This window comes from Miscanthus floridulus, chromosome 6 (assembly GCF_019320115.1).
Source record: "Miscanthus floridulus cultivar M001 chromosome 6, ASM1932011v1, whole genome shotgun sequence".
Taxonomy (NCBI): domain Eukaryota; kingdom Viridiplantae; phylum Streptophyta; class Magnoliopsida; order Poales; family Poaceae; genus Miscanthus; species Miscanthus floridulus.
The window spans coordinates 44,472,326-44,483,677 of NC_089585.1; the positions used below are offsets into that span (position 1 = coordinate 44,472,326).

The window sequence follows — 11,352 nt, forward strand, 5'->3', positions numbered from 1 at the left end:
CTCGAGTCAATCTTGCCACAAATGACCATGTCTCTGTCTATGACTACTCAAGCACACCGTCGATGGGCTCTCCTGAGTCAGTCACACTACCATTGGCAACATCCTCGACTATGATTACTCGAACACACTACCGTCAGTCCTGACCTAAATCATCACTAGGTATGCTCAACGCGTGCTCAGAATAAGAAGAAGACAATGAATTCAAGTTTATCCTTCAAATGATTCTTCAATTTTAATTTGTACCATGACTTTGGGTTGGCAATTTGGTTGAGTAAAAATGATGTTGTATTCAAAAGAACCATACCTAACTCATTTTTGCGAGTCATCTTCATGGGGATATATTAAATCAGTCAATGGTCGCGGCATTCTAAAGAGAAAGCAAAGATCTGCATTAAAGGACGGATGGAAAATGTTGAAAGTGGAGTTGGATGGAGTTCTTGGACAAGTTTGGATGGAGAAACAAGGGCCGGATTGAGGCTTGAGTTTGTAACTATTGTGTCGAGTTATATACTTCTGTATTGCCTTTTGGTGGAATGTAGTCTAAGTACTCAATATTTCGACATTTGTATCGAAGGGTTGTACTCAATCCCCGGTGGATGTGGAAAACCAGAATATTTCATATTCCTTAACTTAAAAAATATATCTAAAAGAGGGCGTACCCAGTACAAAGAGCTCTTGCTCTATGCGGGGTCTGGGGAAGGGTGTCAGTGGCAAGCCTTACCCTCGCCTGTGCAATGCGAGGAGACCGCAACTCGAACCCAGGACCTTTCGGTCACAGGCGGTAAGACTCTACCGCTTGCACCAGGCCCGTCCTTCAAACCTAAGCATTCCAATATACAGAAGATATGCTCAGGACCCGTTTGCTTCAGCTTTTTGCTAGCCAGAAGCCAGAAGCTGAAACAATCAACCCAGCTGCTGAGCTGGATTTTGAAAAGCTAGAAAGTTGACTTCTGAGAAAATAAACTAAAAGCTGAAAAACACTCTGAGAGTGTTTCAGGCTTTTCGTGTGCTGAGAAGCTAAAAAATTATTACAAAAGTCAATAGCAAAAAGTCAACAGCCAGAAGCCAAAAAGTCAGAAAGCCAGCTTTTGAGCAAGTCCAAAAGCTGCAGCTCAAACAAACAGGTCTTCAATCACGGTGCACTAGGTTCATGTCTAGAACAACCATTGTGTGATTAGCTCCTTTTTTTCTCGACGAACGAGTGTTGTGCATCATTATATTAAAGAAGAAAAATGGTTATTAGATGATTAGATTCTTTGCTCCGTTACTGGACTACTGGCTAAGTAGTGCATTCTTGTCTTACTAATACAAAGCTTTAGTTATTGACAGAATAAAAGAAGAGAGAATGCAAACACATGCCGTACAGTAGATTGTAGATAGGTTTATTTATCATGTGATACAACTAACCCTCAAATGTACTTGTTTGGATCTTGGCCATAGACAAATGTTTGAATTGATTTAAGACCTTTACCACCAAAAATCTTGTTGAATTAGGTTAAGATAAATAAAACTTAAATAAAAAAGTGACTTCTTCCGAATCTCAAGATAATGAGTTCCCGCTAAGTTTTTTCCTCAATACTTTAGAAACAGGATAACCTTAAAATCATTTGTAGCTGAATAATGTTTTCATAAAATATAATCATAGACGAATAACAACTAAAAGCCCGCGTTATCAAAACTCAACTAGAATGCATATTTGTAAAATCCAACATAATCATCCAAAGAAAAAAAAAGGAAAAAACGTCAAACAATATCTTCGTTAAACCTAACTGATTCACATCTTAAAGTCCACTACTAACCCTTACAAATAAATGCAATTTTGTAAAAACCAGTTAATAAAGCTCTTATAGATTAGATGGAGCACATACTGGAACCAAGGTTCTAACAGTTTTGCTGATTAAAAATAATAATTAAATACCTGTACACCTTGTTTCGCCCTTGATTCCAGAAGAATATCAAGCCTAGAGGATCCGTGAAAGTGAAATGGGCGTCGAAGATACAATTCTGGGCACAGCCACCAGTCAGTTATAAATATCTGCACCCAACATTTACTTATCTTCATGATATGGCGATGGCTTCAACTTGTAGCAGGAATATTTTCACTTCTTGAAGTGCACTAACCTCTGATTTGGCTTCCTCAATGGAAGAAGCAATAGCATCAAATGCAGCATGGGCGCAATACAGCCTCCTGGTATAGGCCAAGGGAGTTAAATCTCAGTTTCTAAGCACGGAATTACATGAACTGTAGTCACTGTCAACAGTGCTTGAGGACAGGCATGTTTCAATCATGAGGAAGGAGAAAACATAATAACTTGATTTGAAGTAAATAATCAAGGTCCTTAATAGTTAATTGATAGCATATATTATATAAACAACCCTATACCCAAGGATGAATGGAATCTGCCAGGTGAATTTGTCATGACAGCTCAGAAAAAGTAAATAAAAAAACTGCCGTATACGGCAAGATTTTCATACTAGATAAAATGCAAAACTCTTCTTAAACAGTGTATGACTTCAACAATACTGGACTACTGCATTTGTTGTGGTGCTTCACAAAATGCTCCATGCATAGAAGTAGAACACAACTATGTGAGGGGAGTGCGCGTGTTCTGTAAGGGTTATTTCCCTTTCTTTCTTCTTACACAGCCTCCCTGTGTGTTCGAGAGAAAAAGAACAGAACTTTGTGCTAGTTACACCTTGTCTCTCTGAGTGGCTTAAGACTTATTAATAATCTGTCTACTGTAGAAAACAAATGATCGAAGTTTTAAAGGCAGCATAAATAAAAATGTCTCAAAAGACCCAAGGTGTCAATACCCTTAAGTTCATTTATAAGCTGGACAAGCCACCTCCTACCTGAAAGTCGTCCCCACGAGAGAACTGGCCCTTCTCATGTAAGCAACTAAAACCAACTAGCAATATTTTGTTTTGATCGGACTTGAACCCAAAATTGGCAAAAAAAAAAATTTGTTATGCTAAAGAACCCATTTAGTCTACTTGTTTGGTAGGAGTGATAACATATAAGTCCACTGGAGAGACACTAACAATATTAGTTGTTTGATTGGAGTGATATGTCAAGCTGCTAGACCAAGCAATTCATAAACGGAAAAGAAATACCTCAAATCCAAAATGCAATGGATTACGTTCCTTTATCTCCTTTGCTAGAGTGGTTCGGCCTTCATCTCTATCAGTGTAAGGTGACACATAAAAAATAATTATGTCCAAAAGCTTAGGATCAAATGGATCTTGGAGTAAAGCCAAGAATCCTGGCTTCAGTACAGCCCAAACCTATCAAGAAGCAATAGATTTAACAGTTCATATACAAGTCAGCATCATGCTAGTAAAACAAAATAAAATCATCAAAAATTGCTTAGTACCTTTTGCCAGCTACTACTGCAAAAGCTAAAACAGCATGATGAACAGTATCTCTCTTTACTGTCCATCTCAATTTCAATTTTTGGCAAGTGCCTTGCTGTAACATAATCTTCCTTTAGCTTGGGCCCATACTCTGGCAGAAATGATAACAGTGAAACTTCCAAAAATTTGCAAACCTGCATTTTAACAGATGTTACAGTCTCAAAGAAATGAGAAACAGGATGATCCACTCTAATGGACACGTGCACAATACTTTGGTTATATTTACAATTTTTCATCAAACTAACATGATTTTTTTACTGGAAGCGGGCTTTTGTTACCTCCCTTGAGTTGACAATATCCAAGTTTCCCAAGAAATGGTTCAAGTATTCTTGCATGGCAGCCTTTGCACGATCAGAGATTGATTGCTGACGACCAAGGGCAGGCCGAATAACAGGTAAAACAGCACTTGAAGGAACATTTCTGCAGCCAAAGTTTAGGTATGTTTATTACTACATGCACATGGATATGTGGGAAGCCAACTGCTTCAAGTGCATCAAAATTGTTTACAAGATTTCGTTGCTGAAGTTCCATTTTTCTTTTAGTTCAATAAGGAACATTGTTAATAAGCCACCACTTTACCTATTTTTGACAGAGTGTTCATCATGCTGTGAAGGAACATGCACATCATCGGCTTCATCATCATCGTGTACAACTGGCATATGCTCCCCGATCCCCAAATTTTGAAGCCATTCTTTGACCCTTAATTAAACAAAGGAGATTAGTTCAGTTCTTCATGACTGAAAATGAAGCTTCCACACAAAATAATCGGATCATGCCGAGTAGAGTTGACAGTCAAAGAAGGGGATATAATCAGGTCAGCAAAATCACTCATTTAGAAGGCATACTTGCATTGCGCTGCTATATTAGCGGATAGAACCCCAAACAGCTCTCAAAGTAAAGTGCATGTGCTGGCTCAAGCAAGTGAAAATGACAGAAAACATAGTGAAATGCAAAACGTAATGAGAAGCAACTCCTAGATGGTTATAAACTAAATAATTTTGTCAAGAAAAAAGGTGCACTATATGGCATATATTTGCAATGTGTTGTAACCAATGCATTTAGTGGTTAACCAGAAAGAATAAGTATATTCAAGCACAGCACAGCTCAAAATAATCATAAAGATTATGTAACCAACCTGTTCCTGTTTCTCATGAAATTCTTCAAGAAATGCACGTCTCTTCAATGCAAAATGTAGATATAGCACTTGTGAAGCCTTCTTATATAGAAGCCACCTAAACTGACAGAAGAACTAGTGAACATTATTTAGTGGATTTCAGAGTTCATATTTTGGGGAATTGCATAGGGTAAAATGCAATAAATGAACGTTAACAAAGCAACCCCAAATATTCCAGTGGAATCAGGTTTTCACATTATTCATCAACAAGAAAATCAATGTGCCATGCTATACTACATCAACTGATGCAAGCTGTACTATTTATTTTTGTCTTGACTCGATGCCAACCGCACAAGGGGACATATCACATCAATCTTTTTCCTTGGTTGATTGGCTCAGAAAGCAGCACCCCAGTTCGCATTCTGTTCTCTGTGTCCACCCAACTACTTCACCCAGTCATCTAATAACATCAGTACACCACACTGAATGTCTCATACAGTTGCCACCAAATTGCAGTCTAATATTAACACCAACCCCCCCCCCCCCCCCCCCCCCCACCCCCAAAAAAAAGAAAAGAAAAGAAAGGGTACCTTTGAAAGCAAAAGAGATAAAAACAAAAACTACCTGAAATTCCATGTAAGCATATACTTTTTCTGTTTCCCCGGTGCACACACATAAAGCACCAAATCCTATACTCTTATAAAGCAAAATCTCAATACCAATTTTTCTCAATCCACAGTTCTCCACGTCATCGTTCCCTCCTGACACACGCATTCCTTTGTCAGTTTCCAGACTTTTCGGTTCCTCCATCTAATAAGGTGGTGTTTGGATCCCGTGACTAAAATTTAGGAGATGTGTCGGGAGGATGTTGCATGGGGTGTTCGGATACTAATAAAAAAACAAATTACATAATCCGTCAGTACTCCACGAGATCCATTTTTTAAGCCTAATTAATCTGTCATTAGCACATGTTTACTATAGCACCACATTGTCAAATCATGGACTAATTAGGCTTAAAAGATTCGTCTCGCAAATTAGTCGCAAACTATGCAATTAGTTTCGTAATTAGTCTATATTTAATATTCCATGCATGTGTCCAAACATTTGATGGGACAACGACTAAAATTTAGGAGGGGCAACCAAACACCACCTAAACCAGTGTCAAGCATTACATTCAATGCATGGCCTGAGCATATAGGGGTATTCTTCACGGGTGGCTTTGTTGGACCTTTATCACCCGTGATGAAGTGAGCCGCATCATGCATTCGTCTCCGCCTCCCAGTCCTTCCACTTTCCTTTCACCAATAATTTTGCCCCTTCAACTACTCAGCTTCTCGCCTTCTCCCCAGTTTGCCTACTGTACATATATTGTGGCAGCCTCTCACAATCCAAACCAGCGTAGCCACCAGTCGGAGACCAAGGCACCACGGTCCTTGGTGATTCAAGCGCCAGCCGGCGTCCAGAACTGTCCACTAACTGAGTAAGAAGGTCGATTTATCCATTATCGAGACCTGTTGTATAATTATATCATCCATTGGAGCATCCTTCTGCCCCGTATTGAATTTGCATGTGCTAGGTAGTGATTAATTTTGTTGGTAAGGAATCAGAGTTGATAAATCTTGAACTTCTGGGATGTGCACTGAAGATTCGGTGGCTGTGGGCGCAAAAGACAGATGCTGAAAGGCCTTGGGCCGGCCTTCCTATCTCTGTTCCTCATAAAGCCGAGGCTCTCTTCAATGTTGCAGTCGATGCCATAGTAGGAAATGGGGAGGAGATATTGTTCTGGAAAGATAGATGGCTGGGGGGGGCATACCATGGCTGAAATAGCTCCTAACCTGTTCAAGGCAGTCCCAAATCGAACAGCCAAGAGAAGGACGGTGGCGCAAGCCTTGCATCATAATAGTTGGGTTCAGGATATTAAAGGAGCATGTACAGTTGTGGTCATCCTTGAGTACATTCGTATTTGGGACATTGTGGATTGTTTTATTTTGCATCCGGAGATTCCAGATCAATATAGATGGAAATTAACTTAGGATGGTTCCTACACCAGTAAATCAGCTTATGCAGCCTTCTTTGAGGGAACCATCAAGTTTGGGTCTTGGAGAAGGATCTAGAAAACTTGGGCTCCTCCGCGCTGCAAGTTCTTCATCTGGACAGCCGATAGACTTGCAAGGAGGAATCTGCCCCATCCTGAGGCTTACCCATTATGTGATCAAGAGGATGAAACAATAAACCATTTGCTAGTGGGCTGTATTTTTGCCTGGCAAGTTTGGGCCCTGATTTTGCATCAGTTGGGAATGCTACAGTTGGCACCACAGCCTACTGTGATTCGTTTCTCAGGGTGGTGGAAGAGAACAACTGCGGCTGTCCCTAAGGATTTGCGTAAAGGCCTCAACTCCTTGATAATTTTGGTGGCTTGGGAGATTTGGAAGCATCGCAATTCTTATGTCTTTGATAATAAGAGGCCAAGTGTTCAGGAAGTCCTTAGGGCTATTAGCTCGGAGGGTGGGCTTTGGTGCTCGGCCGGGGCCTCCAAACTCCAGGAGCTAGTTTTCAGGTCTAGTTTTCAGGTTGATGCCTTCTGGAGCTTAATGCTTGGAGAAGTTTGGTCGTCCTTTTTCTTTTTATGTGGCGAGTCTGTAACCTAGTTCTGGGGAGTGGGGTGTGTGTGTTGGGTCACTTGGACCTTTGTAATTTTTTTCTCTACCTTGATGAAATGACGCGTAGTTCTCCTGCGCGGTTCGAGAAGAAGAAAAAAAAAATGGGAATTGCAATTGCTATTACTGGTAGATCTCTGAATTGCGAGCAATCACATCCAAATAATTCTTATATCTCTGTTTCTCTTGGCACGTTTTTAGTTTAATTTCTCTCTTCCTCTTCACAGTTGGTCTGTATCGATGCAACGCGACATGCAGCAATACGGAATGGCAATAGATTTTTCTTCACATTGTATTTTTAATGGGAATTGCAATTGCTATTACTGGTAGATCTCTGAATTGCGAGCAATCATATCCAAATAATTCTTATATCTCTGTTTCTCTTGGCACGTTTTTAGTTTAATTTCTCTCTTCCTCTTCACAGTTGGTCTGTATCAATGCAACGCGACATGCAGCAATACGAAATGGCAACCAGTATCAGAGCCGGTAAACAACTATATATACCTCTGCGTAGTTGTTGCTTTTTTACTCTGTTGCTTACTATTTTTTTTTTCAGTTTTAAGTTTTAACTTCCATTTCATCTTTTAATGAAACTGGAAGGGCATTCTTATCACTCTTCCATCACCTCTCCCAGGGATCAGAGTTATGCAATAGATACATGATGAATGAAGTCAATAAACCACAAGATTTCTAAAAAGCGTAGTATGTTTAACCCTGGATAATAAATCTCCCTGTCAATAGATCACCAACTGACTATCACTTAAGTATCTTAACATGATATATTTCACAGTTGCTTAAATAGAAAACGGAGAACCATGTATATATCTCAGTGTTTTTTTACCAAAGCGCGCGGACACATGACAACATGAACTAAGAATCAAAGTTAGTGTTGCTATGGTATACTATTCCTACTACTCTCCAAGCTATTGCTTTTATTTTAACATTTGGCCATATCATACTCCATCTCCATTCTCAATTTCATGATACTTTACACTTTGTTTCACCCATCCAATATCCACTTGCAATTATTCTCAAGTTTCCCGCAGCAACGCGCGGGGAATAAGAAATGTTTAATGGCAGTTGATTTTATTGAAAACTATGGGTTACCCTTTTCTCTAAAAGAAGTTTAATGATAGTGGGCCATACAAAGTCCTAATCTCCTATGTTAACTATTAAATTAAATGGTATACAATGATCACCTCAACCATTTGTACCCCACCAAAAGATAATGGACTTTTGAAGGAGTAGCAAGAAGCTCAGATTGCTAAAGGACATCAGCACACTTAACATTGGCAGAGGCGAAATGTAGCCAGCAACGCAAAGAGTTCACCAGCTTTTTGCATCGAATGGAAAATCCCAGACGGAACTCATGCAATCATTGAGTCACGCACTGACAATATTGCAACCCAAAGCACATAAGAGGTACCATTTTCCTCCACAATAAGTCCAATAAGTTTTTGTGAAAAAGGAATAGGAATTCAACAAAAGCTACCTTTATTATGTAGTATATAAATAAAGTATACACAAGTACTTAAGTCACTTCCATATTCGCATCCACATTAGAGCAGCACACCCAAATTTGAACCACAAGCTACTCACAGAACCCGAATCGAACGAACAACTCAGTTCCCGGTACCTCAAGGGATAATCGAAGCTTCTGAGATCACCTAGAAAAAATGTAGTCGGAGCCCATCGGGGGAACAAATCACCCAGACGCCCAATTCACGCAGCAATTCTAAACCGCCAAATGCCAGGCACTACTGCGCTGCCCGCCCAACCAGAGGAGCTAGCAAGGCCAGCCAGACGAACCCGGAGGTTGGAAGAGGCGGCGCCCGGGGACGGACCTGCTTGTAGCGGACCTCGATGGTGTAGGAGAGCAGCATGGGCGTGATGTCCCCGGCGTCGGGGCGCGAGATCCCAACGATCATGGCCAGCGGCAGCTCGTCGAACACCCGCGCCGACTCCGGCAGGCGGAACGACGCCGACGACGCGGCGGCCAACCCCTCCGGCTCGGGCGGCTCCGGCGGCATCCTGACGTACCTGTGGCCACCGTGCTCCTGCTCCTGCTCCTCCTCGCCGGTCATAGATTCCTCGCGGGATTTATATGCATGGTTTGGTTTGGTTTGGATTGTTTTGATTTGTCCAGCTCCGTCCAACGGTCGAGTTGGACCTCGACATCACGCACCGATCGAGACGCCTAACTCTACATAATCGGTGAACCCCGTTATACTGGCCTGTTTGCTGGTCTACTTCACCGTTCCTGCTGAATTGTTGTGAGAGAAAAATATTGTTCTGATTAAAAAAAGAAACCGAACAAATCAGACATGCAGTAAGCCGAACAGAGCCACTGCACTGTAAAGAGAGGTGGAACCAGCGATCTCCTCGACTAAGCCCCAACTCGGCCGTTGGGCCAAACTGGAGAGATCAACGCACATGGAAGTGCGGGTAGAGTCACGAAGCGGAAGGGGAGGAGGAACGAAGGAAAAGGGGGCGGTGAGCCGGTAGGTGTCACGACCGGACTGCCGCGCCGTGGAAGGAAGGGGAGACGAGCAGATGGATGTGCTCGGCTGCCAGCCAAATTTGGGGTGCTTTTGGCTTTTCCGCGCCAATTTTTTGATTGAATTTTTATTTCTGATGATCTTATTCTGATGGTTAGCTAGGCTGAGGAGTCCCGGTACTCTAGACTGACAGATGGACGTGTCAACGTGGTGTGACGTGACAAGTTCCATGAGCCACAGGTTGTCCGTGCCCAACGTTTGTGTGAATGTACTTCTTCCTCCTTTCTAAAATAAATCTTCATCTCACGTCTTGAGAAATCAACGAATCTCAATTTTAATTAGATTTATTTAGAAATAATGTTAACATTTGTATCTTAAAAAAGATTTACTATAAGAATATAGGACTTGATTAATCTAATGACGATTATCTAATATCCTAAATATTAATATATTTAGTCAAAGTTAGAATTGTTTAACTCGTCGAAATATGAGATGAAGAATTATTTTGACGGAGAGAGACAGGGAGTATATCTCCTTAAGATAAATTGACAATTTCATCAAGCACCAATTTGATTATAGTTTATATAAAAAAATATGTATGGTGATATTGACAAGCAACATATTGAATTTTATTATTTCTTAAGTTTTGACGTTAGGCCTGCTCTGTTGTAATTATGGTTTGTTTGGTTGTTGTCCTAACATAGTAACAAATTTTGACCACATGACGTTCAAAGTCAATGATCTGAATTCCTATTCTCTCCTTTCCATAAAAAGTGTCATTATCCCTTCTCGAAAAATAAAATATTTTAGACTTTTACTAAATATATAATAAAATATTAATATTTATGGTATATAATTAGTATCATTAGATAGATCATTGAATATATTTTTATAATAAACTTATTTGTTGACACAAATATTGATAATATATTTTCTACAAACTAGTTAAATTTGAAAAAGTCCAAACATAAACACAAATAGACAGTTTGGCACACGCTATAACTGTAGCATACGTAGGTCACAGGTGCCAAGCAAAACTCTGAAAGTTCGAGAGTGGAACTCCAAGCGTCCTATGGTGGCTAAACGCTAAGTTAAGTTATTTAATTTAGCAGTGATAACAGTGTTATAGTGGCCTTAGCTATGATAACGGGTAAATATGCAAAATCCTAGTGGCAACACGTTGAAATTGGTAAAGTACGATTATATCTCGCTATTTGGAACGATGTTTATGCAGCAGTGAATGGATTGTGACAACCTTTTATATTTGGAGCATGATTTTTTCGAGTGGCAGCTTTTTCTGCATTACCTCTTGAAGAGGAATGTAATTCTAAATTTTAAATTTAACTTAAATCAAACTATCTTAAACTAGATTGTATTTTTTTGCAGTGCTAGCTGACGCTTGAAAACGGCGGGCAAAGTCGAGAAACTTGATTTTTTTTTTTTTTACAAACATCATCCTGCTACTTCTCTAATGGGCGCGGTTTCAAATCGAGTCTAACAACGGCTAGCTCAGGCCAGTCGTGGAATCAGTTGGTTTAGTCCCAAGGTAAACGACATACGTCCCGTTTATGTGCCCTTAAACCCGATTTGATCTACTTTTTTTTTCTATCCGGAACAGTGTTTTTCTCTCACAAATTCCTCCAGAATTCCTCTAAACGAACGATGCCAT

At 40.3% G+C, this 11,352-nt stretch overlaps 2 protein-coding genes across 4 annotated transcripts; both read right to left on the reverse strand.

The window, feature by feature from the left end:
* Positions 1-1,669: 1,669 nt before the first annotated feature.
* On the reverse strand, positions 1,670-9,168 carry LOC136455982 (phospholipase D zeta 1-like). Of its 3 annotated transcripts, XM_066455728.1 has the most exons (8): positions 9,030-9,168; positions 4,550-4,651; positions 3,994-4,113; positions 3,693-3,834; positions 3,375-3,548; positions 3,115-3,285; positions 2,122-2,188; positions 1,670-2,035 (listed from the first exon to the last, which is right to left on the reverse strand). In XM_066455728.1, the coding sequence occupies exons 2-7, from the start codon at positions 4,564-4,566 to the stop codon at positions 2,159-2,161; spliced, it is 654 nt and encodes a 217-aa protein (XP_066311825.1). In that variant the 5' UTR covers positions 4,567-4,651; positions 9,030-9,168; the 3' UTR covers positions 1,670-2,035; positions 2,122-2,158. The 3 variants fall into 3 exon arrangements, with proteins under 3 accessions (XP_066311825.1, XP_066311824.1, XP_066311826.1); XM_066455727.1 differs by having other exon boundaries at positions 1,670-2,188; XM_066455729.1 differs by having other exon boundaries at positions 1,670-2,188; positions 4,550-4,646; positions 9,030-9,132.
* Positions 8,766-9,368, reverse strand: LOC136455983 (phospholipase D zeta 1-like). The gene has a single exon (XM_066455730.1). It carries the CDS (start codon positions 9,267-9,269, stop codon positions 8,943-8,945), a length of 327 nt encoding a protein of 108 aa, XP_066311827.1. The 5' UTR covers positions 9,270-9,368; the 3' UTR covers positions 8,766-8,942.
* Positions 9,369-11,352: the final 1,984 nt, after the last annotated feature.

Bases quoted from the DNA above. Each gene is read 5' to 3' on its own strand.
- LOC136455982 (XM_066455728.1), bottom strand. The intron at 3,549-3,692 runs GTAACAAAAGCC...GTTAAAATGCAG, and splicing joins ATATTGTCAACTCAAGGGAG to GTTTGCAAATTTTTGGAAGT. The intron at 2,189-3,114 runs GTATTTCTTTTC...GGCCTATACCAG, and splicing joins CATTGCATTTTGGATTTGAG to GAGGCTGTATTGCGCCCATG.
- LOC136455983 (XM_066455730.1), bottom strand. From the start codon at position 9,269: ATGACCGGCGAGGAGGAGCAGGAGCAGGAGCACGGTGGCCACAGGTAC.